At 42.3% G+C, this 21,283-nt stretch overlaps 1 protein-coding gene across 1 annotated transcript in view; it reads left to right on the top strand.

The window, feature by feature from the left end:
- Nucleotides 1–21,283, top strand: part of CFTR (CF transmembrane conductance regulator) — a 134,572-nt gene that overhangs the window by 87,047 nt on the left and 26,242 nt on the right. The window contains exon 22 of the mRNA XM_065401426.1: nucleotides 19,814–20,056. Within this exon, the coding sequence (XP_065257498.1) occupies nucleotides 19,814–20,056 (243 nt within the window). The remainder of the gene's footprint in view (nucleotides 1–19,813; nucleotides 20,057–21,283) is intronic.

The following is a 21,283-nucleotide window of genomic DNA, read 5'->3' as shown; positions in this document are numbered from 1 at the left end:
GATTTTAAAACATCCTACTTTAACAACAACATCCTGAGGCACCTAAACAACAAGTACACCAATAGTATCTTATTAAATAAAGCCCGCGAGCAACATTACCTAGTCCCACTTTCTCCAACCCTTTGATCAGTTAAAACCATTTCAGCAGGAGCGTGGGAAACAGGTGGGTCCTGACTAGATTTCTAGGTCACCAAATCTTGGTTCATTTGCATTCAGTTGTTTGTTATAAAGGATGGGAATGGTTGGTGTTGGGGATAAAGATTTGCCAGTTTGTTATTTTTAACAAGTCAGTTCAGCCACCCCCATTCTGAAGCTAGCCCTTAAGAGCCAAAAAGCTAGGAATTAACCATCTACAACATATAGTCCCTCTGCAACATTGATGACTTGTGGTCATCTAGAAACATAATGTACCTGGAGAGGTGTATATTTCTCCCCATCCACCAATGACTTTATGGTAATTCTGCTCTCTACTACATCAGACCAGCATGTCTCCTTGAAAGGTATGTATTCTTATTGCACAAGAACCTTGTGAAACTAGTTAAAGTAACAATACTGCCACCTTCAAAACTCTTAAAAATATTGATACAACCTCTATGGCAACAGCTTGTTTACCATAACAGTAAGATACATAAAAAGGCAACTCTTTGGGCCAGGCTGGTGTTCACCAAAACATCCCCTTGTTTTATGTTAAGGCATGAATGTGGTAGCAGCAATCTCAAAAATATTTCTATTGTATCCATCCCCTGTCCTATTTGTAAACTTCTTCTTAACTCCAGGAGACACAGTGAGGCTCTTCTATGTAGAAAAAAAATCTGTACAAAAGTCCTCTTCACACACTACACCTTTCAGTGTTATTATTACAAACAGAAGATGGAGCTGATATTTCACAAAGGGAGCACTAGTGCCTGTCCTGGCCTGCAAAGAGTATTTGATATAGTAACACTTTAGTAAGGAAGAATTCTCTCTTTATTACTATTTTTAATGACAAATTGCTGTAAAAACATTGGCTGGTAATAGCAGCCAGGCAGTAGCAAAAACAAATCCTCATGCTCTTTGCAGAAGTCTATGAGCACTTCCCCATGCACATAAATAGCTCTTTTTCCCCTGAAACATTTGCTATCTCTGTGATATTGGTTCTTCTGAGGTGCATCTATTATCAAATCAGAAATGGAAAAGGGCCTGCTAGGCCGTCTACTCCATGCCTCTTCTAGTGAAGGGTTGCTCCCAACACTACAATTTCTAGTGCCTTTGTCCAGACTAGTGTTAGATGTCCCCATTGAAGGGACTTCCACAGCTTCTCTGGAGCTAATAGATCTCACTGTCAGGATCCTTCCCTGACATGCACCCTCTCTCTCTCTGCTAGCAGACAAGGGATAATATCACCAGAGTCTCAAGGAAATCTTACACTGTACTGCATATAATGATGTGTATTTATTATTCTTAATTCTCTGTATTACTTACAACCTCCAAACAGGTATCAGGTCCCCGCTCTGTTAGGGGTTATACAAATAGCTAGTAAAACATCTTGGCCCCAGAAAGCTTACAGTCTTGTTGTCAGAGCCTGCAAAGATGTACACATGTGCTTAACTTTGTGTTAACTTCATGCCATTGAAATCAGTGCAGAAAGTTAAGTACAGACAATTCTTTTCAGGATCAGGGTCTTGGTTAATGGCAAGATGCAACAAGTGGATGAAACAAACAGATGGGTGGGAGAACAGGGAAACAGTCATATGATCATGTATATGCATTGACTGAACAGTGCATACAATTGTGAAGAAGAATTAGGGAAATTTACCATAGGAAAAATACATGTCGTACACCTAGACTTGGGTCAAATTTTAAAAGCAAAAACAGTGTCAGTGTTAGAGTGGAGTCTGATTTTTCATTTTCTTTTTAAAAAATCATTCTTAACTTCAGATCTTTGGATTTTTCCTATGGAAATGCGACAGTCAACAAGTGAACTAGATAGAGCAGGTCACAAATAAGTTGTTCCCTCCCCCATTGGAAAATTGAATTTTCAGAAACCTGTGGAATTCATTGCCAGGGGATGTTGTGAAGGCCAAAAGTATAATTGAGTTAAAAAAATTAGATAAGTTCATGGAGGACAGGTCCATCAATGGCTATAGTCAAGATGGTCAGGGACACAACCCTATGTCCCGGTGTCCATACATCTTCAACTGCCAGAAGCTGGGACTGGACAAACAAGGGATGAATCACTCAAAATTACCTGTTCTGTTCACTTCTTTTGAATGATCTGTTACTGGCCACTGAAGACAGGATATTGCGCTAGATAGATCATTGATCTGACACCATTATTCAGTTTATTTAGCACCCTTATTATGATTGTATTAGTCTTAGCACACAAGAAGCAGCATACCAACCTCTCTCTCTTATTTAGAGCACAGATGTCTCAGCCCAGGGTCCTAACAATTGATAAAGATTTATTTTCTTTTTCTTTCTGGTGGCTTTTTTCAATGCTTGCTGCTTGATCAGGTCTGTTATCCTCTTTTGGCCAATTATCAGTCCACTCTGGTCCCTTCTCTTCCTCAAGAGCAGAATATCTCAATCTCTCCCATAATGTTTCCCTTCCATTCTTAATATATTTTCTCAGTGCACAGTTCCTCCCCTTTTTCTCCCATGTAACTCTCTGATCCATTATCTTTTGCAGCAACTACTGTTCAAGTCTCTATACCTTCTCTTCCAGAAAGGAAGAGTTTGCTCTAGATAAAAATGTAGCCCTTATGTAGGGCAGGACACATTGCATAACTTTCATATGAGATCATGTTAGATTTCTTCATTCTCTTTCCTTGATACATTGCTACTTGATATCCCTCAACTTATGGTGTTCTTTCAGACTCCAGACACTTTTGCCTCTCATCAGAACTTTCTTGGGAATGCCCATGGAATTTACCTGTTTGTTCTTTGCTGCTTAACAGCTTATTAAATATTAGACTGTCCACAGATTAGGTACAGCTGACAACACTATAGGTCTTTCCTCTTTAGGCAATTCATATTCTGAATAATTAGAACAAGAGGGTATAATCAGTCAGTAAAGCTCTAGTAAGGACATGGTTAATATCCATTAATACCCTAGCTTGTATATATCCACTGGAATCTATGGTATTACCATTGGCTAGAATTTGAACTGATGTTGTCATCTGCTTTTCCGCAGTCTCCTTTAATCCTTTGGCAACACTAATATCTAAACTGGACCAAATTGAGGGTTTCATAGCAGATTTTTAATATTTCTCATGGGGGTGTTTCCCCAGCCATTCCAATAAAAGATTGTAAGTTCCAGGTCACCTTGCTTGGCTTCAGCTGCTAATGCCCTTTATGGTCTTTACAATTCTCTTTACGCTGTCTCAAGGCTTTATCTGCTTTACCACTTTTTATAACATTTGGTCAACCTAATAGTCTTCTATTGTTTCATTTATTAATATCAGTTAATTAGGTTTCTCTCCTGACTTTGGACATTTCTGTCAATATCTTTTTACTGGATTTTGGCTCTTTTTCTTATCCTACCAGCCACTCCTGTGATATTTTTAACTGAGCTGATTTTTGTTTTTTCCTCCACAAGGAAACAGAAAATCTGTTTTCCACTGAGTGCTGCCTTTGCAGATAAGGCCTGAGCTAATCCCAGAGGAATGTTTTAATGCTTTACAACCTCCTCCTTCATTTATGTGTATCTTGTAGTAGCAGTGCTTGAACTGGAAAGTGGCAGTTCCTTTTATTAGGAAACAATAATTTGTCATGCATTTACTATTGCATGCCAAGATCACTTTCCTAAGGAAATATTAAAACACCCCCAAGGGAGATACTAATAACCCACTTGCAAAGTGTCATGTTGCTCCACCCTGTACATCAATGAATGATTAAAGTAAGAGATTATAAATCATCTTTCTCACAGATTCCAAGGCCAGAAGGGATCACTGTGATCATCTAGTCTGACTTCCCGGATAACACAGGCCATAGAACTTCCCCAAAATAATTCCTTTTAAACTAGAGCATATCCTTTAAAAATATCCAATTTTGATTGTAAAATTGTCATTGATGGCAAATCCACCACATGACTTGGTAAATTGTTCCCATGGTTAATCACCCTTGCTATTAAAAATGTATGCCTTATTTTCAGTCTGAATTTCTCTATCTTCAGCTTCTAGTCATTGAATCATGTTATACCTCTCTGTGCTAGAATGAAGAGCCCATTATCAAATATTTGTTCCTCATGTAGATATTTTTTCTGAAATCAAGTCAGCCGTTCACCTTCTCTTTGTTAAGCTAAATAGACTCCAGCCGCTCAATCTCTCACTATAAGCGTGCCGGCTGCTGCTTCCTGCAGCTCCCATTGGCTGGGAACGGCAAACCACGGTCACTGAGCTGCAGGCAGCTTTGCAAATGTAAACAAACGGTCTGGCGGCCTGCCAGCAGATTACCCTGACAGGGTGCAGGCCGCAGGTTGCCCACCACTGCTCTAGACTCAGGTCTGCCAAGTGTCATGTGTATCACATCAATTGCTTTTGGCAGGCTACATTGCATCTTCCCACCTCTGAGGGAAAGGGAAAGAACTACCCCACCGCTCCCCTCCTCCCACCACTGCACCCTCCTGAAGTAGGGCAATGTGCACTAAAGTATAAGGCAGGAGACCATGACCAGCTTTTCCACTGATTGCTGTTAATATTTCTGTGCATATCACAACCCTTATTATCCAAGTCCTCATATGCCTTAGCAGAGAAAGGCAACTATAACTCATCTATTTCACAGATTAGGTAACACTGAAGTTGCACAAGGAAGAGCTAGACATAGTACCCAAGACTGGAGATATCTATATAATGGATTTAGTGGTTTATTGGAAAATTTTGAAAAATGAAAAAAAAAATCCATTTCAGGTTGGACCATAAAGTTATTTGAAATTTTTGGTGAATCAAAACGTTTAAAAATTTGTTTGGGGTCTAATGAAGTGTTTCATTTCAACAAAATTAAAACATTTCATTTTAATTTGGACCATTTGTAAACATTTTGGATTTATTTGAAATAAAATTCAAGGAAATTTTAAAACTAAAATTTGTTTCATAGAATCATAGATGATTAGGGTTGGAAGAGACCTCAGGAGGTCATCTAGTCCAACCCCCTGCTCAAAGCAGGACCAACCCCAACTAAATCATCCCAGCCAGGGCTTTGTCAAGCCGGGCCTTAAAAACCTCTAAGGATGGAGATTCCACCGCCTTCCTAGTGAACCCATTCCAGTGCTTCACCACCCTCCTAGTGAAATAGTTTTTCCTAATACCCAAGACCTCCCCCACTGCAACTTGAGACCATTGCTCCTTGTTCTGCCACCACAGAGAACAGCCTAGCTCCATCCTCTTTGGAACCCCTCTTCAGGTAGTTGAAGGCTGCTATCAAATCCCCCCTCATTCTTCTCTTCTGCAGACTAAATAACCCCAGTTCCCTCAGCCTTGCCTCGAAAGTCATGTGCCCCAGCCCCCAATCATTTTCCTTGCCCTCTGCTGGACTCTCTCCAATTTGTCCACATCCCTTCTGTAGAGGCAAGGGGCCCAAAACTGGATGCAATACTCCACGAGTGCCGAATAGAGGGGAATAATCACGTCCCTTGATCAGCTGGCAATGCTCCTACTAATGCAGCCCAATATGTCATCAGCCAACCCAGAATAACTCAAAATGTCAGAACTAAATATTTTGGTTTCTTCTGATTCTTGCCCTCCCCCAATGAACAGTCTGGTGAAATGAACACAAATTTGCAGAATGTTTTGGTGTTGCCAAATCTGCATATTTTGCCAAAAAGAGTTTTGGCTGAAAAATTCCACCCAGCACTATGAAAGGCAGAGCCAGGTTTCATTCAAGAAGATCACACTCTGTTTTCTGAACCAGGAATCCTGAAACAAATCATTGTGTGACACACTGGAAGGAAAACATCTCCTACCTCCCTTTCTGGGCGGATCACATAGAGGATAGCAGATGCCTTTCACCACCAGTTACTCCTATAACTGAAATGGAAGAGGACTGTGCTGTGTATGTGAGAGGTGTAGGTGTGAGTTCTCATGAAAATCCATGTGGGTAATATATATGTAAACCCTTCTTAAGTTAGTGTGAGGATCCTGCTAATGATTTTTTCTCTTGCAAAAATTTGTATTTAAATTTGGATGTTTTATTATATTTCTGTTAATGGGAATGATTTTTGATTGTCTCCAATCCCATGCCTTGACATCACATCCTACTCTCCTAACTTCATTTGTCTTAAAATCCACTTTACACCTGTTGTCTTTCAAAGAACACTCATCTCTGCTGCCTCCAGCCTTTTGATGTCTGTTTCATTGAATGCAGCTGCTTCCAGATCATAGAGAGTAATACTATTAGTACACCAGTTTGATAAATTTTCACTTTGGTGCCAAACATTATGTTTTTATCAGTCCATAATTTCGTTAATTTCTGTGCAGCACTTGTGGCTAAGGCACATCTCCTTTTAACCTCATCCTTGCTGGAACCATCGGCACTGATTAAGCTTCCTCAATGCACATAAGATTCTGAATTCACTGCTGCATTTCAATGCTTTATGCTACTTTTTCCAAGATGGGTCTTCTTGGCATTTATTGTAAGTCCAAGTCAACTACACCACTTGTCCAAGGTACTGAAGAGTATCATCATTAATTCAAATGTGTCCACCAGCTGTACAATGTCATCCGTGTAACCAAAGGAGTTTACCTATACATCATCCAGTGTCACACTCTCCAACCCATCTAATGTTCTTAATGTCCAGTTTAAGAACATGATGAAAAGCAGTGATTCTATGCCCTCTTGTCTTACACCAAACTTTTATTTGAACCAGTTGCTTAATTTTCCACCAATTTTGACTATATTGCAGGAGTTTTCACACATTGCTTTTATAATTGCAGTTATCTTTTCTGGAACGCCATATGATTTTGCTCCTTTTAATAATGCTTCATTCCAAACCGAATCAAATACTTTCAAGAAGTCACTGAAAACAGCAAGCATCATTAATTTCCTTCTTGCTACTCCTCCCACCACCTTAATCAGCTGTCAGAGCGTAGATATCTGATCAATGCAGCTTTGGCCTGGCCTACAGCCACACTGTGCCTCACCTACAACTCCCTCTGAAACTGGCCTTAATCTATGGACAATTGCTTTTGTCATGTCCCCCCCCGGTACTTGCAATAAGCATATGTCTCTGTAATTTGTCACACCAGCAAGATCTCCTTTCTTCAGGATTGGTACAACTGTTGCCTTTAGCCAGTCATCTGGTACCTCCTCTTACTCCCATACCTACTTGTATATTTTTTCCTAATGCTTTGATAGCACTTGTTCCACCAGCTTTTAGCAGCTCAGCTGCTTACAATGCAGATTACAATGGTTGGGCATTGCAGAAGACAAGACAGATGCTAAGGAAAATAATACAAACACAACCACAATCCATCTGACCTAGACGTTGACTACTGACTAGATGGCAGGACAACTTATGCAGGGACATGTCCAGGCTGGGCTTAATGGAGGAACAAACCATGGACAGAAATAAATGATGACACTGAACTGCTCCTCATGTCTGTAATGATGCTCCAGGATGAAAAGAAGGGAGATCTAAGAACTGTGTGGGGCATTTAATTGTAGAGTGTGTTTGAAGAGACAGAGCAGTATGAGGGAGATTTTGAGTATGAGGGAGATCCAGAAAGTAGAAGACCCTGCCTTTTAGACACCAAAAGGCTGGAACTTAATGTATTAATGTATCTTTCTAGAAAAGGAGCCTCATTCTTGAAGGTATTACATTAGCATTTATTAGCACATTGCTTGTGAGCTATTAGACCCTTTATCCTGTAGGTCGCCAGGTTAATCCTTACCGAGCTGGTCTGGATTCAAAAGCTGCTCCCACTTAATGGATTTTGGTGTGTCTGAGTTCCAGTTCACACCTCATAAGCTCACCTAATTGGCAGACTCAGAGCTGCCCAGAGATTCATGGGACACAAAGAAAGAAATAGACCTGTTGTTCTTAGAGCAAGTTTCCCCATCCCGTCCCATAGCAGGGTTGATGCTTGCCCTGCTACTGCTCTGGAGTAAACAGGCAACTTGATTTAACAGGATTGCCAAGTCAATACCTCTCATGAGCATTAACAGCCACATGATATTTTGTTTTGTTGAAAGAACATGTGCTGTACGCTCCCCCATGTTACGTGACATAGAGGGAAACACAGGCTGGATGTTAGGGCAAAGTACCCGAGGAGGACCCCAGACAGAAATAGACTTCTAAGAGCTTATGTACTAAGATGCATCCCATCATACCACAGTCCAAGTTCCATCAGGACTCTTTGTGCCACATATGCATCAGGGTGCACAAGTAATAAGTGGGGGGCACTATAAAAGGGACAGAATCAGGGAATATCTGTCAAGCTTGACATTTTTCCTTTACAAACCTGTATGAGAAGGAGCACATGTTTAAGTCCAAGTTCAGCATTAACTAGTCTGAAACATTCCATTCCTGCAATTAAAAGCATTACCAGTGGCTCCAGACACACACTGGAAACCTAAGCAACTATCCCTTTGGTGCCCACAAGATTTAAGGACAGCACAGGGTTTGAAACCTGAGAAAAGTTATTGTGCCTAGCTACCCACACCCTGACTGAAGAAGTTCAATGGGTTTTTCTGCACAGTATTAAGCTGTTGAACCAATGTTTCATTGTGTTTCCTGGTCACACTCCATATGACCTCAGACAACATGTTTTCCAGGGGATGATACATTGCAACATCACGACTGAATACCATGCATTTCTGCTTCGGGCTGGGTATCGTCCCTCTTCCTAGCAGGAAAGCATATAGGCATTTTGAGATTAATTCTTTTATCAATTAGTCTTTCCATTTTCTGGGAGTTGACAGTACACAAGTATTATTAATTCTGACATTAAGAAGAGTTTCAGAGAGCCAAGCTAAATTAGAGAGAGAATTAAAGTGTAAAATGTTATTAAAATCTCAATAAAAAAAATCAATCAGGCAAGACTAAAAATAGCATATTATGCTCTGAACATTTTTTTAGCATTAAGAATTAAATGTACTGTATTTTTCTGAAGCAAAAGTTTGGGAATTCAAAAACAGCAGGCAAATTGCTGACTGAGATTACAGACAAGAAGCCTGCTGCTACACACATTCAGTCACTCATAATGATTGAGGTAAAGCTTCTGGATGAAAAGGAAGGATGATTATTTTTGTAAAATGTTATTGATATTTATACACCAGTGTGTACAGGTTTAAATCATAATACAAGTGACAGACACAGCCAAGCCATATTCTGAATATTTCGAAAATATTAAATTGTGTAAAATATCTGCACATATGGTGTAGATAAATCTTCCAGTAAGAGTCTCAGACAGAGAGATGAAATTATATGTCTTTAGGCTTTCCAGCAGATTTTCATTAGTATGTGACAGTAGGATGGCTTAGCCACTATCTCCTGGATAGTTATGGGGACTCAGTTCTTATGGGCAAGTTTATAGATTGATTCCCTCACATCACACTTATAGTAAGTGCCAGGGACCTCCTTTTATGGGCATTGTATTGACATCTTTCTCTCAGATTTGCAACTTTTGTCTGTCTCTCTCAGGCTGACAGATTAGAATGAATTATATCTTTTGATATCAATCTAAATTAGTGTAGTTTCTCTTCAGAGAGAAGAGCTATGAATGATCAGTAAATTGAATGTCAAATTCAATTCATTCACTTTTCTCAGTTGTACAAACAACTTTGGTTGACAAATGTAGAGAAAAAGAGACTGCCCAGCATGCATGGGACCTAGAAGATCTAACCCAGGTGCCTTTATTTCAAGCACAAAGTAGATTTCAGAATGTTACCTAGTAGGTCTCTTCAGTTTTTTCTTTCAGTAAATGAATTTGGAGCACTATATTGATTATAGAGCTAGCTGCAACTCTGTGCCCTTTTCTGGTTCACAGAGTGCATAGCCCCATTTCTGGGTCTTTGACCCCTAACCATGCCTTCACTGCTCTCAGGGTGGAATCCCAGGATTCTCCCACTCTTAGACCAGGCCCCGGGCTTCCACTGTGCTTACCCAGCAGGTCTGATTGGGTTCAGCATCGGCAGTAATACTCTTTGGTAGGTGTGATCAGTTGTAAATTCAGTGACCGAAAACAACCTTCTCAAACCAAGAAGTACAGTTTAATCTTTAGGAACAGAGCATAATATAAGACAAAAAGGACTCTGTAACAAACAATAAAGGCCCACCATATCTATCTTACTGAAGGCTTGCCATCCCTTGGAAGTTTAGGATAGCCTAACTGCTTCAGACCTCCCAAACAGGTATTCATGGGTGCTAGTGTGTTCCCCACAAACACCTTCCCTACAACCAGCTGGTCTCCAGTCAGAAAGAGTCTTTTTAACTCTTTATTGTCCCTTTGATCTGTTCATTCCCAGCATTGGCAAGGCTTTGTAACGTGGCTGGCACCAAGGAAGTAGGTGCTTCACAGTTAATAGCTCAGGCTTGTCTCTTAACACCCTTGAAGTGTTTACCATAGAGTGTTTTATCTGTAGCTGTTGTACCATCTTCCTGCTTGTTCTGTTTTATTCTATTCTGTATAGGTTTTTATACCATGCTCATCACTGTAGTATCTGAGCACCTTCCAGTAGAGCACGAAGCAATATGACTACACAGGTCATATGTTTGTTCTGTCATCCACTCCTCAGAGGGAGAAGTGTGTGGGGTGGAGTGGAGAGTCTTGTTTTGGTAGGTTTTTTTTTTTCTTCAAATGTACCTGTTGGTATGAGTTTATACTAGAGAAGGCAAGGTCAAAGAAATGTGGCTTGCACGTGGAGAGGAAAGTGGTGAGGTTTTTGATAGTCCTTAGCTCCTGGGGAATTCCCCAACAACCTATTATTAAACTAAACTAATATATGCATACAGTAAGTATCCCAATAACCCAATGTAGCCATAGACTAATTATCCCAATAATCAGGTCACATACAGTATTTATAAGATATTACAGAGCAGTTTCCTAAATAATTACTGAGCAGCTCCATGCCCTTCACGGGCATATTAGTGCAAACAAAACGTTTGGAACAAAGAGACTAAGATATTGATTTTCAAAGTCATGAATGGAACCTAGATGGCTATCTCCCCTTGGCTTTTAGTGTGAGTTAGACCTCTACATGCCATTTATGTCAAACTCCCTCTCAGTGCCAAATTCTGCTCTTTAGTCATGGAACTTCCACTGACTTCAGCAGGAACCACCATGAGTACCCCATGGGCAGAAATTGGCCTTAGGAGCTAGTTAGTGGTTTCTCATTTTTTAAATAAAGACCTCTCTCTCTCTCTCTCATTCTCAATCCAGTTATGCTGGAATCCATCTTCAGTAAGGCCCAGATCCACAAAGGACTTAGGCATTGCAATACTTAGCGTTGAAATGACTAATTTCTAGGTGCCCAGAAAATCAGAGGAACAGTAATGTGATCCACAAAGCCTGAGTTAGGTGTCTAGGCTCCCTATACAATGCATGGTGAGAGAAAGGCACTTAAAAACGCCACCCACAAAAGTCAGCATGCTAGTCAGCTTGCCTGTGGGAGATGCTGACAAGAGGGCTGTGTGGTAAGCCCCACCCCTCTCTCAGAGTTAAGTGCCTAAATCCAGAGGCACCTATCTCTGCTAGTGATCCACAGACAGGTACCCCTTTCTAGGAGTCCTCTTTCTCACATGAGTACCCTAACCGCTGGGCTCTGGGATATTCTGATCTGAGTCTCCTTCAATGTCTCCTATTGAAGTTTTTAATGGTAATTGAATAACTATCAATTGGGGCAGAAAAACAGTGACTGGAATACTCACCTGAGAAGCAGGAGACCCCTGCTCAAATTCCTGCTTATCAGTCAGAGCAGGGACTTGAAGTGGTGGTGGTCTCCCAGGGAGAGTATCTTAACTACTGGGCTCCTCTCCTAGGCATTTTGTTTAGAGCTAAGCAAACTCTGAGCTCACCTACTGGATCAGGCATTCCTCCACCTATCTTCCCCTGGTTCATGGCTTGCTCTGGGACTTAGGCAGGAGATAAGCTCCTGGATGTCTAGAGAGAAACAACAGTGTGCATGCCCAGAGGCAGAAACATAGGTGACTAGGGAACTTTTACCCTGAAAACATCAGTGCTGAGTTTAGGCATCTACCGGGTTAGGCAGCAGCCGAGCAGAGGTTTTGTGGATCACAGTGGTGCCTAAAATTGGCAGTTAGGTGCCTAAGTAGCTTTGTGGATCTGGGCCTCAGGCTAGGTCTACACTGCAGTGGGGGTCCGACCTAAGATACGCAACTTCAGCTACGTGAATACCGTAGCTGAAGTTGCGTATTTTAGGTCGGCTTACCTAGCGGTGAGGACGCGGGAAAGTCGACCGCTGCCGCGCTGCCGCCGCCTCCGCTGCCGCCTCCTGCCGAGGTGGATTTCCGGAGTCGACGGCAGAGCGATCAGGGATCGATTTTACCGCGTCTTCACTAGACGCGGTAAGTCGATCCCCGAAAAACCGATTGCTACCCGCCGGATCGGCGGGTAGTGAAGACAAAGCCTAAGTTACCAAGGCTTTCCATTATTTTCAGTTCATTAGTTGGCCCTTTCCCAACACCATTTACATACATTATATTACATTCACACAGATTTCAGTCAGTAATGAAAGTTAATTTCATTTACAAGGATAGTATATTTTGTTGATTTCTGGCAAGATATATAATGATTGTGAAAGATAAGTCTTTGACCAATGGTTAAAAAAAAAAAGAATGTCATGCCTACACTTAACACTTCTCTGTTCTTCTTCTGAGGAGATACTATTCAAACCTAAAAACTGTGATTTTTATTAAGCTTGTAAAGGAGATCTTCTCCTTTACAACACTTTGAAATAATTTGTCTCATTCACTTCTAAAAATAAATAGCAGATCCCTGGCAATTGTTACAGTAATACCAGTACTTCATTTTCCAAACACTGTCGCTGCTGTGAGAGTTGGAAAATCAGTTTACAGTAATGACTATGTCACAGAAAACATAATTAGCCTTACTCCAAAATTAATGGGACATTAACAGGATATACCAAACATACACATCCCAATGTCATTCATAATGAAACATCTAGAAATGGCATGTGGGGAAATAATAGGTTCATATCTATTTCAATGCTCCAACAATCATTTATTAACAAGAATCAGGCAATGAAGTCTATTCAGCCTGTGATATGTAACACTAATTTGCACTTGCCAGGGCCGCCCAGAGGATTCAGGGGGCCTGGGGCAAAGTGGGGGAGCTGCAGCGCTTGTACTCACCCGGCGGCGTTCCGGGTCTTCGGCGGCATTTCGGCAGCGGGGGGGCCCTTCAGTCGCTCCGCGTCTTCGGCAGCACTGAAGGACCCGCCGCCGAAATGCTGCTGAAGACCCGGACTGCCGCCGGGCCAGGGCTCGCGGGGCATTTCGGCAGTGGGGGGCCCTTCAGTCGCTCCGCGTCCTCGGCAGCACTGAAGGACCCCTCGCCGCCGAAAAATGCCGAAGATTCGGACTGCCACCGGGCCAGGGCTCGCGGGGCCCCTGTGGGGCCCAGGACAAATTGCCCCACTTGCCCCCCCTCTGGGTGGCCCTGGCACTTGCATGATTTCTGTGTGTGGTCAGAATGCCTTACCAACAGTATCCAGCTGATATATAGCATATCTTGTTGTACAATGGTATCTGAGAATGTCTCTTTTTAATTAAGCGGATGGCTTAATACATTTATCACCCTTAAAATTTGTTTCATGATAATGTTGTGGCTGGGAACTCTACAGCGGTGTCCATTGGTGGGGAGGAACCCCCCTTCCCAAGGGTTTTGTACTTGCACAAAGTTCCATAGGCTACAGAGCTGGGGGAAGGAGGAGGAGGACCTGGCCAACCACTTTTAAAAAGTGGTCCCATACTAAAATCAGTCTGGCTGCTGTTGTAGCAGTTTGGAGCATCACTCCAGCTGCATCGTTGCAGTGCCACTCAAATTGGGCCTGGCTGCCCCTCTGTCCAGATGGAGGGCTTGCTGACTCAATGGTGGCTCGACCTGGCATATGGAGAGTCTGTTCCTGTACAGAGGAGCACAGGGGAGTCCACTGAGAACTTGACTCCTGACAGCACCAGCTGAAACACTGTGATCGTAACAAGGCCGGCCCACAACATTTTGGCACCTGAGGCGGGGAGCTCAAATGATGCCCCTATGCCCCCTCACTTGGGCCAAAAGTTTGAAAGGTCTCAATTGTGCCTTCTTCCTGAAGGTCCACAGTCTGGGCCAGCTCATGCGCTATTGAGATGGTTGCAAGGCCGACCAGCCTCTCCTGTGTCATTGTGGAGCGTAGATGTGTTTTTATTAACTTCAGCTTGGAGAAGCTGCGTTGTCCACTGACAACTGTTACAGGAAGTGTTAGAAGTATGCGCAGAGCAACAGAAGCAGTTGGAAAGAGGGTGGTCATCTTATTTGTGCACATATATTCCAGAACAGCCTTTGGAGTTGATCCTGCTGAAATGTATCTTGAAAGCGCTTTCAGTTCATCACCTAAATCACTCGCATCAATATAGCTCATGTAATCATGTGTCAACACTGTCTCTAGTGCCCTGCATTGCTGGTGTAGGTCTTCTTCAGGTATAGTGAGGAGTTTTGAAATATCATACAACATCCCAAATATACTGCTGTGTTCCTTGAGCTGCATGAAATGTTCTTCAACTGACTGTATTGCACAATCTAGCACGTGGTTAAAGAATTCAACTTTGAATTGTTGTTTGGGGTCTCTTATGGGATTATCCCATGCCTCGTAATCAAAATGTCTTCTTGTATTCTTGAATGGGTGGGAAAATAGCTTCAGTGTGAAGTTCCTCTGCCAACTTCTGTGCACTCTTCAGAACGTTTTGAAATCCCTCATCTGACCAGTAAGACTGTAGGTATGACTTTGCTTTGTCCAGTTGTTCCATTGCTCCAGATATATCAAGGTCAACACCTTGGAGTCTCTTGCTTACAGCATTTATTTCAAACAGTATGTCATGCCACAACACTAAGCCACACAGAAATTTGAAGGTATGTATGTTTCTGGTGATTCCATTTCCCTCTTCCACTGTTCTCCCACAAACAGTTCCTGTCATAGCATTATCCTCCATAATGGCAACTATGGCATCATCTATCTTCCCAATTTGATGTTTGATAGGCTTTATCGCCTCCACTCAACTTTCCCATCGTGTGGCACTCAGTGGTTTCAGTGTCAGAGAGGATGTTCCCAGATGTTGCTTCAAAATTTGCCATCAATGAGTTGATGCAGAGAAAAATACATAGATGCTTTGAATTACATTAAAAAATTCAGCAGCCTCACTAGAAGCTGATGCTGCATCACTGACCACCAAAGTTCAATGAATGAGAACTGCATGGGACCAGGGCCGGCTCCAGGCACCAGCTAAGGAAGCAGGTGCTTTGGGCGGCCAATACAAAGGGGTGGCACTCTGTCCGCTATTGGGGCGGCCTGTCCGGGTCTTCGGCGGGAATTCCCTCAGTCCCTCTCTTCCTCTTTGAGCTGCCGCCGAAGTGCTGCCAAAGAGGAAGAGAGGGAGTGAAGGACCCGCCGCCAAACTTCTGCCGAAGAATGGAACGGCGCGATTGAGCTGCTGCCGATCGGCTGTTTGTTTGTTTGTTTGTTTTTGCCGCTTGGGGCGGCAGAAACCCTGAAGCCGGCCCTGCGTGGGTCAAAAAAAGCTCGAGGGTTTAACTCTCGGATCCATGTCTGCACTTCTCTGTTCTTTCCTCTCAGGTGGGCACCATTATCATAGCCCTGACCTCTCATGTCAGCTATTGCAATTCCCGTATCTTTCAGCTTTTTAAGAAGCACATTAGTCATATCAGCCCTGTAGTATCATCAATGTCAATACATTCTAGAAAATGCTCTCTGACAGTCACCATTGCAGGGACATTTTCATTAGGTTCTGTTGTTGTTACAAAACGCACCATTAAAGTCATTTGTTCCGTACGGCTGATGTCAGGTGTGCAGTCCAGAATAACAGAGTAATATCTTGCTGACTTCAGATCTGCCACAATCTTCTGTTTGACTTTTATTGCCAGTAACTGTATGATCTAATTTTGAATTGTTTTTCCAAGGTAGTGGTGTGTGTACACTTCTTGGGTGGTGACTCTTCTTAGATGCTCCTGGAGTACAGCATCAAACTCAGCCATCAGCTCCACAATTTTAAGGAAGTTTCCATTGTTTGGCACATACAGCTGATCTGAAGTGCCACACAGTGCTAGGTTTTGGGTAGCAAGCATTCTCACAATGGCAACGAGCCTTTTCAGAATATTTTGCCAGTAAAGAGGCTCTGATGCTATCTTCTCTTGATGCTGATCATCTATGGTGGCCTTTAACCTTAGTCTCATTTCAAGCTCTTTCCACCTATGGAATGCTCTCTGGTGATTTGCTGCCTTCTCATGGCATGCCAGCTTTCTAGCCAGATTTTTCCAGTCCTTTGTTCCTGTAGAACCCAATGTGGCTGGAACATTAGACTGGAAGAGTTTGCAACAAAAACAGTGTGTAGCGTTCTGGGTTTTTGAGTACATAAGCCATGGCCTCTCCACTTTGTCACCATTGGGGATTTCACGCCAGTAATGTGTTGGATGGAAACTTCTATTTTCATTGTCTTTGGGGAACATGAAGTATTTCACTTGCTGTGGCCCATGCAGTACAAGGAAGTCCCTCAGGCTACTGCTCAAGTGGGTCCACTGTCCTGGATCATCTAGACTTAAGGAACTAAACTCAGCAGCAGCTGTTTCTTGCGCCTCCACCACACTCTTCTCTGAGCTACACTTTTCTTCAGGAATGTGCATGGTCACATCCATTTGAGATGGAGATATGGATGCTGCAGTAGCTGCCAGGTCACCTGCACTCTGACTAACTGGAAGATCAGGCATCTCCTCACCATTCACATCCTCATTGGGGCTGGAAGTCTCACCGTGAACATTTGTGTTTATGTATCTCAGGAGAGCTCCTTCCTGCTTAGATAGAAGAGCTTCCTTTGCTTTCTTTCTTTTTTCAGAATGCTGCCCCAGAGGAGCGTTTTCTTCTTTCACTCATAACTGCTTTCTGTGCCAGCTATAGTGGCTCTCAACACTCAACTGAAGGGGACAAATAAGCAGGCTGATAGCAGGGCCTGAGTGAGGGAAAATATCAGCATCTTAAGGGCCTAACTGGCTCCTACTACTTCAGTTGACTGCCTGTTCTCCTAAAGTGGGTTCAGGGAAGCAGCAGGAAACAGGAAGCTCCCTGAGAAGCTGGTGTTAATCAGTCCAGGCTCCTGGGGGTGCTAGAGAGGTACATAAGAGGCTCCTCCTCCTCTCTCTCCCTGCAGCTCCTGCTGCTTTCTGTTATTCCCTCTCACCTTTTCTCCTGCCTGCCTGTTATGTCTCTTGTGCCCTCCTTCCTCCAGCACAGCACTCCACCATCTCCGGGCATCTAGAGCAGAGAGAATACATATGCACCAGCAGCAGACACAGTTTTCTACACTCTGGGTCCTAGTGGTGCCCCCCCACAGTCTGGCACCTGAGGCGGCCACGTCAGTTCGCCTCATGGTAAGGCCAACCCTGGTTGGTAAGAGAGAGGGAGTCTCCCTGGCTGAGGGAGACTCAGGGTACTTCTGGGAAAAACAGGGGGTGGGGACAAGAATTTGCCCCCCTTCCAGAATTATCAGAGTTGGTGCCATTGGCATGACAGGAGGGATTGGATTTGTGAGAAGATACAAAGAATTTTGGTAAAGAATCAAATTCTTCCTATTCTCCCTTTCATGTCACCATGAGAACGGTGGTGTTTAAACTAGGATCCAGACCTCAATTTTTCAAGAGCTCTTTATGCTAAATCCGTAGGCTTCCAAACACCTGGTCCTAACAGAAAACACTGTTAATTCAGCAGTGCTTCACTCATTGTATGGGGTGTTCCCTGATGTGAAGCTCTTTGGCCTGTGGAGTAACAAGCTGCATTGACTTCATCCTCAAAGCTTGTAAATTCCTCCAACTGGAACTCTACAGTTGTCTGCAGCTTACATACTCTGCTTCAGGTGCCTTTAACAAAGGCATAATACATTTTAAAAATGTGCCGTATCTTAACATGCAAAAGTAAAATGCCAACTTTAAACACACAACATTAAAGCTACTGAACAAACTTCCTTTAAACTTGGCTTGTATTTTGAACCTCAATGAGATATAAACAAGATAGCCAAGACTGATTTTTCTAGCTTCAGTTTCTCATTTAATCAAAGCACAGAATTTCAGCTCCCAGTCTACAGGGAAAGTATTATTGTCAGGCATACACACTGTACCTCAGACATGACTCAACATATTTGATTTTAACCTTAAAAAAAGAGATACACCTTAGAGCTGAGGTCAGCTGGATTATTTCAGTCTCAAAATGTATGAAAGAAAATTACAAGCAAGTGAAAAAAAGAGAGATTACAATAGAAGCTGGAATTCTAACCTTAATACATCAGGCACTAGCAGCATCTGCTATAACATAAATATAACACATTAAGTAAATATTTGGATAACAACTGAAGTATTTAAAGGACATTTAAAGGAAAACTGCAGTGGAGTAAGAACATAAGGTTCTCTAGATCAGTGTAATGAATCTAGTTCCAACATCCTTCATCAGGCTGTAGCACTTTTACTGCCGTACACCTAATCAAACAGTAGTGTCAAGTGCATAGGAAGGGCTCTTCCTGAAGACAAGGTCAGACTGGAGGAAGTTAATGATGGTTCTCTCCCAATTTCTGCCCACGTGCATCACCAAAATGAAATGCCACTCATGGTTTGTGCAAATCTTTTAAATATGATCATCCCTCTCCTTCTTGCATCCTTTGACCAGCAGTGAAATAAATCACAGGAGTGACATGTAAATTGTTGTCAGTAGCTTTCAGTGTTCACATCCTCTTAAACACATTTCTGTCAGAGTAATTGTTTCAAGCAGCTTGCAGAGTTAGGTAAATACCTCTTCATCAGTTAACTTTTTGAAGGTTCTCTTTGCAACCATAAGGACGGAAGATTTATTTATTTTTAAATTTAATGCTGTATTGTGACGCAGGAAGGGAGTGCTAGCTCAACAAGCCACTGACAGCCAGCATAATTCAGCCTTGTCTAAGCTCCCTGAACCATGAGATTTGCCCCCGTCTATAGGGAAGCATAGTATGTACAGATACAGGCATAAAATTAAGTGCCATAAAACTTCCCGCCCAATTTGTACAATGTATAGTTGTACAAAGGTATGGACAGTTTCTCAAGTACATATAAATGCTCAAAGATTTTTAATAAATGTGAATGTCTAATGAACTTTCTGTTGTACCTGATGTTAGAGTTGTGGAGCTTTAAAATTCCCCACATTCTGTAGGAAAAGGTGTCTCATTGTTAGGTGATCCAGCATTAGTCAAACGAAGTCACTCGTCAGGTCAAGAGCCCCCTGCAGGAGAGGCAGGAGTTTAAGACTCCGAAACTGTGTCAGTAATTATACTCTGTTCTTACATGTAGATTCTCATCCAGGATTCTCAGAATCTTTAGAAAAGGTACAAAGTATTCCTTTACCCAAGTTACAGTTGAGGAAACTGAAGCATGGACATGTCATGAGATTTGCCCAGTGCCACAAGCACAATCAGGAGCAGAACCAGGGCTCTCCACAAAAAGTCCCCTTGCTTTAAACATTAATTCACGTTATATCCTACCACAAAAAACCCAAGCTTTATTATGGGAATTACTGTTCGGCTGAGGTATTCAGAACAACCTCAGTGCTGTTTTTTTGTTGCTATTGTTCCCAGATGCGGTCTGTAAGCCGAATATTTAAATTCATTGACATGCCAAAAGAAGAAACAAAAAACACTAAGCCACTAAAGGATGACCAGCTTACAGGGGTCCTCATAATTGAAAACAAGCATGCAAAGGAAGAGAAGCCCTGGCCATCCGGAGGCCAAATGACTGTCAAGAATCTCTCAGCGAAGTATATTGATGGAGGAGCTGCTGTATTAGAAAACATTTCTTTTTCAATAAGTCCTGGACAGAGGGTGAGATATTGTTTTGTCTTGTTTGAACTGACTTCAGTTAAGTTTATCCCCAAAAGTCCCTTTATGAGACAATTGAATTACTAAATTGTTGGCTGACTCTGGTAAATTTCTAATAAACAAAAACAGGAAATAGCTGCACCAACACAGGGTAATTATCTAAATCACCTAAAAAAGGAATGAGGTTTCCATTTGTTTTTAATAAGAACTTAGCTGTGAAGTTATTAGATACAGGTAGAAAATTGAGGGGACAAAATAGCTCAGAGCTGCTAGAAATCCTAAGAGTGGTTACAGCTCAGTGAAGTATGATAAGGACTTGTTTGGGGTGTGAAAGTAGAGAGTATTGATTACATACCTAAGTAATAGTTCACCAAGTTCTATTCCTGCACACGAATTTGGCTGCTTTCTCTGTTTGTGCTTCTCCCTGGCTGGAGGGAAGTTTGCTAATAAAGAGAGATTTTTGGGGCAGACTGACCCAAATAGAGCACAGAAGAATACAGGATGATGTGCCAACAGTAATGCATCACTAGCTCTAGTATTCAGAGGAATGTGAGCTCCGAACCACTCATCTGATGTGTAAAGCTGTCTTCAAAGGGCCGTACAAACATTAACTCACCTTCACTGCCCATTGAGCCCAGCTTCAGGAAAGCATCCCTTTTCAGGAAAGTCCCATTGAAGTCCAGTAAGTACTTTCCTGAATCAAGGCCCCAGTGAGGAAGATGTAGGCAGGTTTAGCCCCATTTCATAGCTGAGGAAACAGAAACAGAGAGGTTAAATGATGTTCCTAAGCCACACAGTGAGACAGATCTCTACCTGCTGTAAGCTGCCATAGCTCCATTGACTTTAATGGAACTATACTGATTTACACCAATTGAGCATGTAGAGGAGCCAAAGATTGGAACTCTGGAGTCTGACTTCTTTTAGTTTCGTCCTCTAAACCACTCTCCCTCTGGATGAGATGTGCTCTGTATGATACCTAAAGTATGGGTGGTGGATTAAATTTCACTTCACTTACTACCTGGAAAATGATTGATGCCAAAGGATAATAAAAGGAAAGATTTTGTATGTGCAGTAGAGAGATGGGCATAAAGCTGCATTGCAATTAAAACAAGGATCCCTTTTACAGCAGTGCGCCTAAGAAGTTCATTCCAGTTTCAGAGGTTTTCCCTTTACTTGAAATGGTGACTACCACTAGAACTGGTAATGTCTCTAGAAGCAGAATGAGCTTTA

The sequence above is a fragment of the Emys orbicularis genome, chromosome 1, assembly GCF_028017835.1.
Source record: "Emys orbicularis isolate rEmyOrb1 chromosome 1, rEmyOrb1.hap1, whole genome shotgun sequence".
Taxonomy (NCBI): Eukaryota; Metazoa; Chordata; order Testudines; family Emydidae; genus Emys; species Emys orbicularis.
Note: the sequence above shows the minus strand (reverse complement) of the source record. Positions and strands in the feature narration are given on the sequence as shown.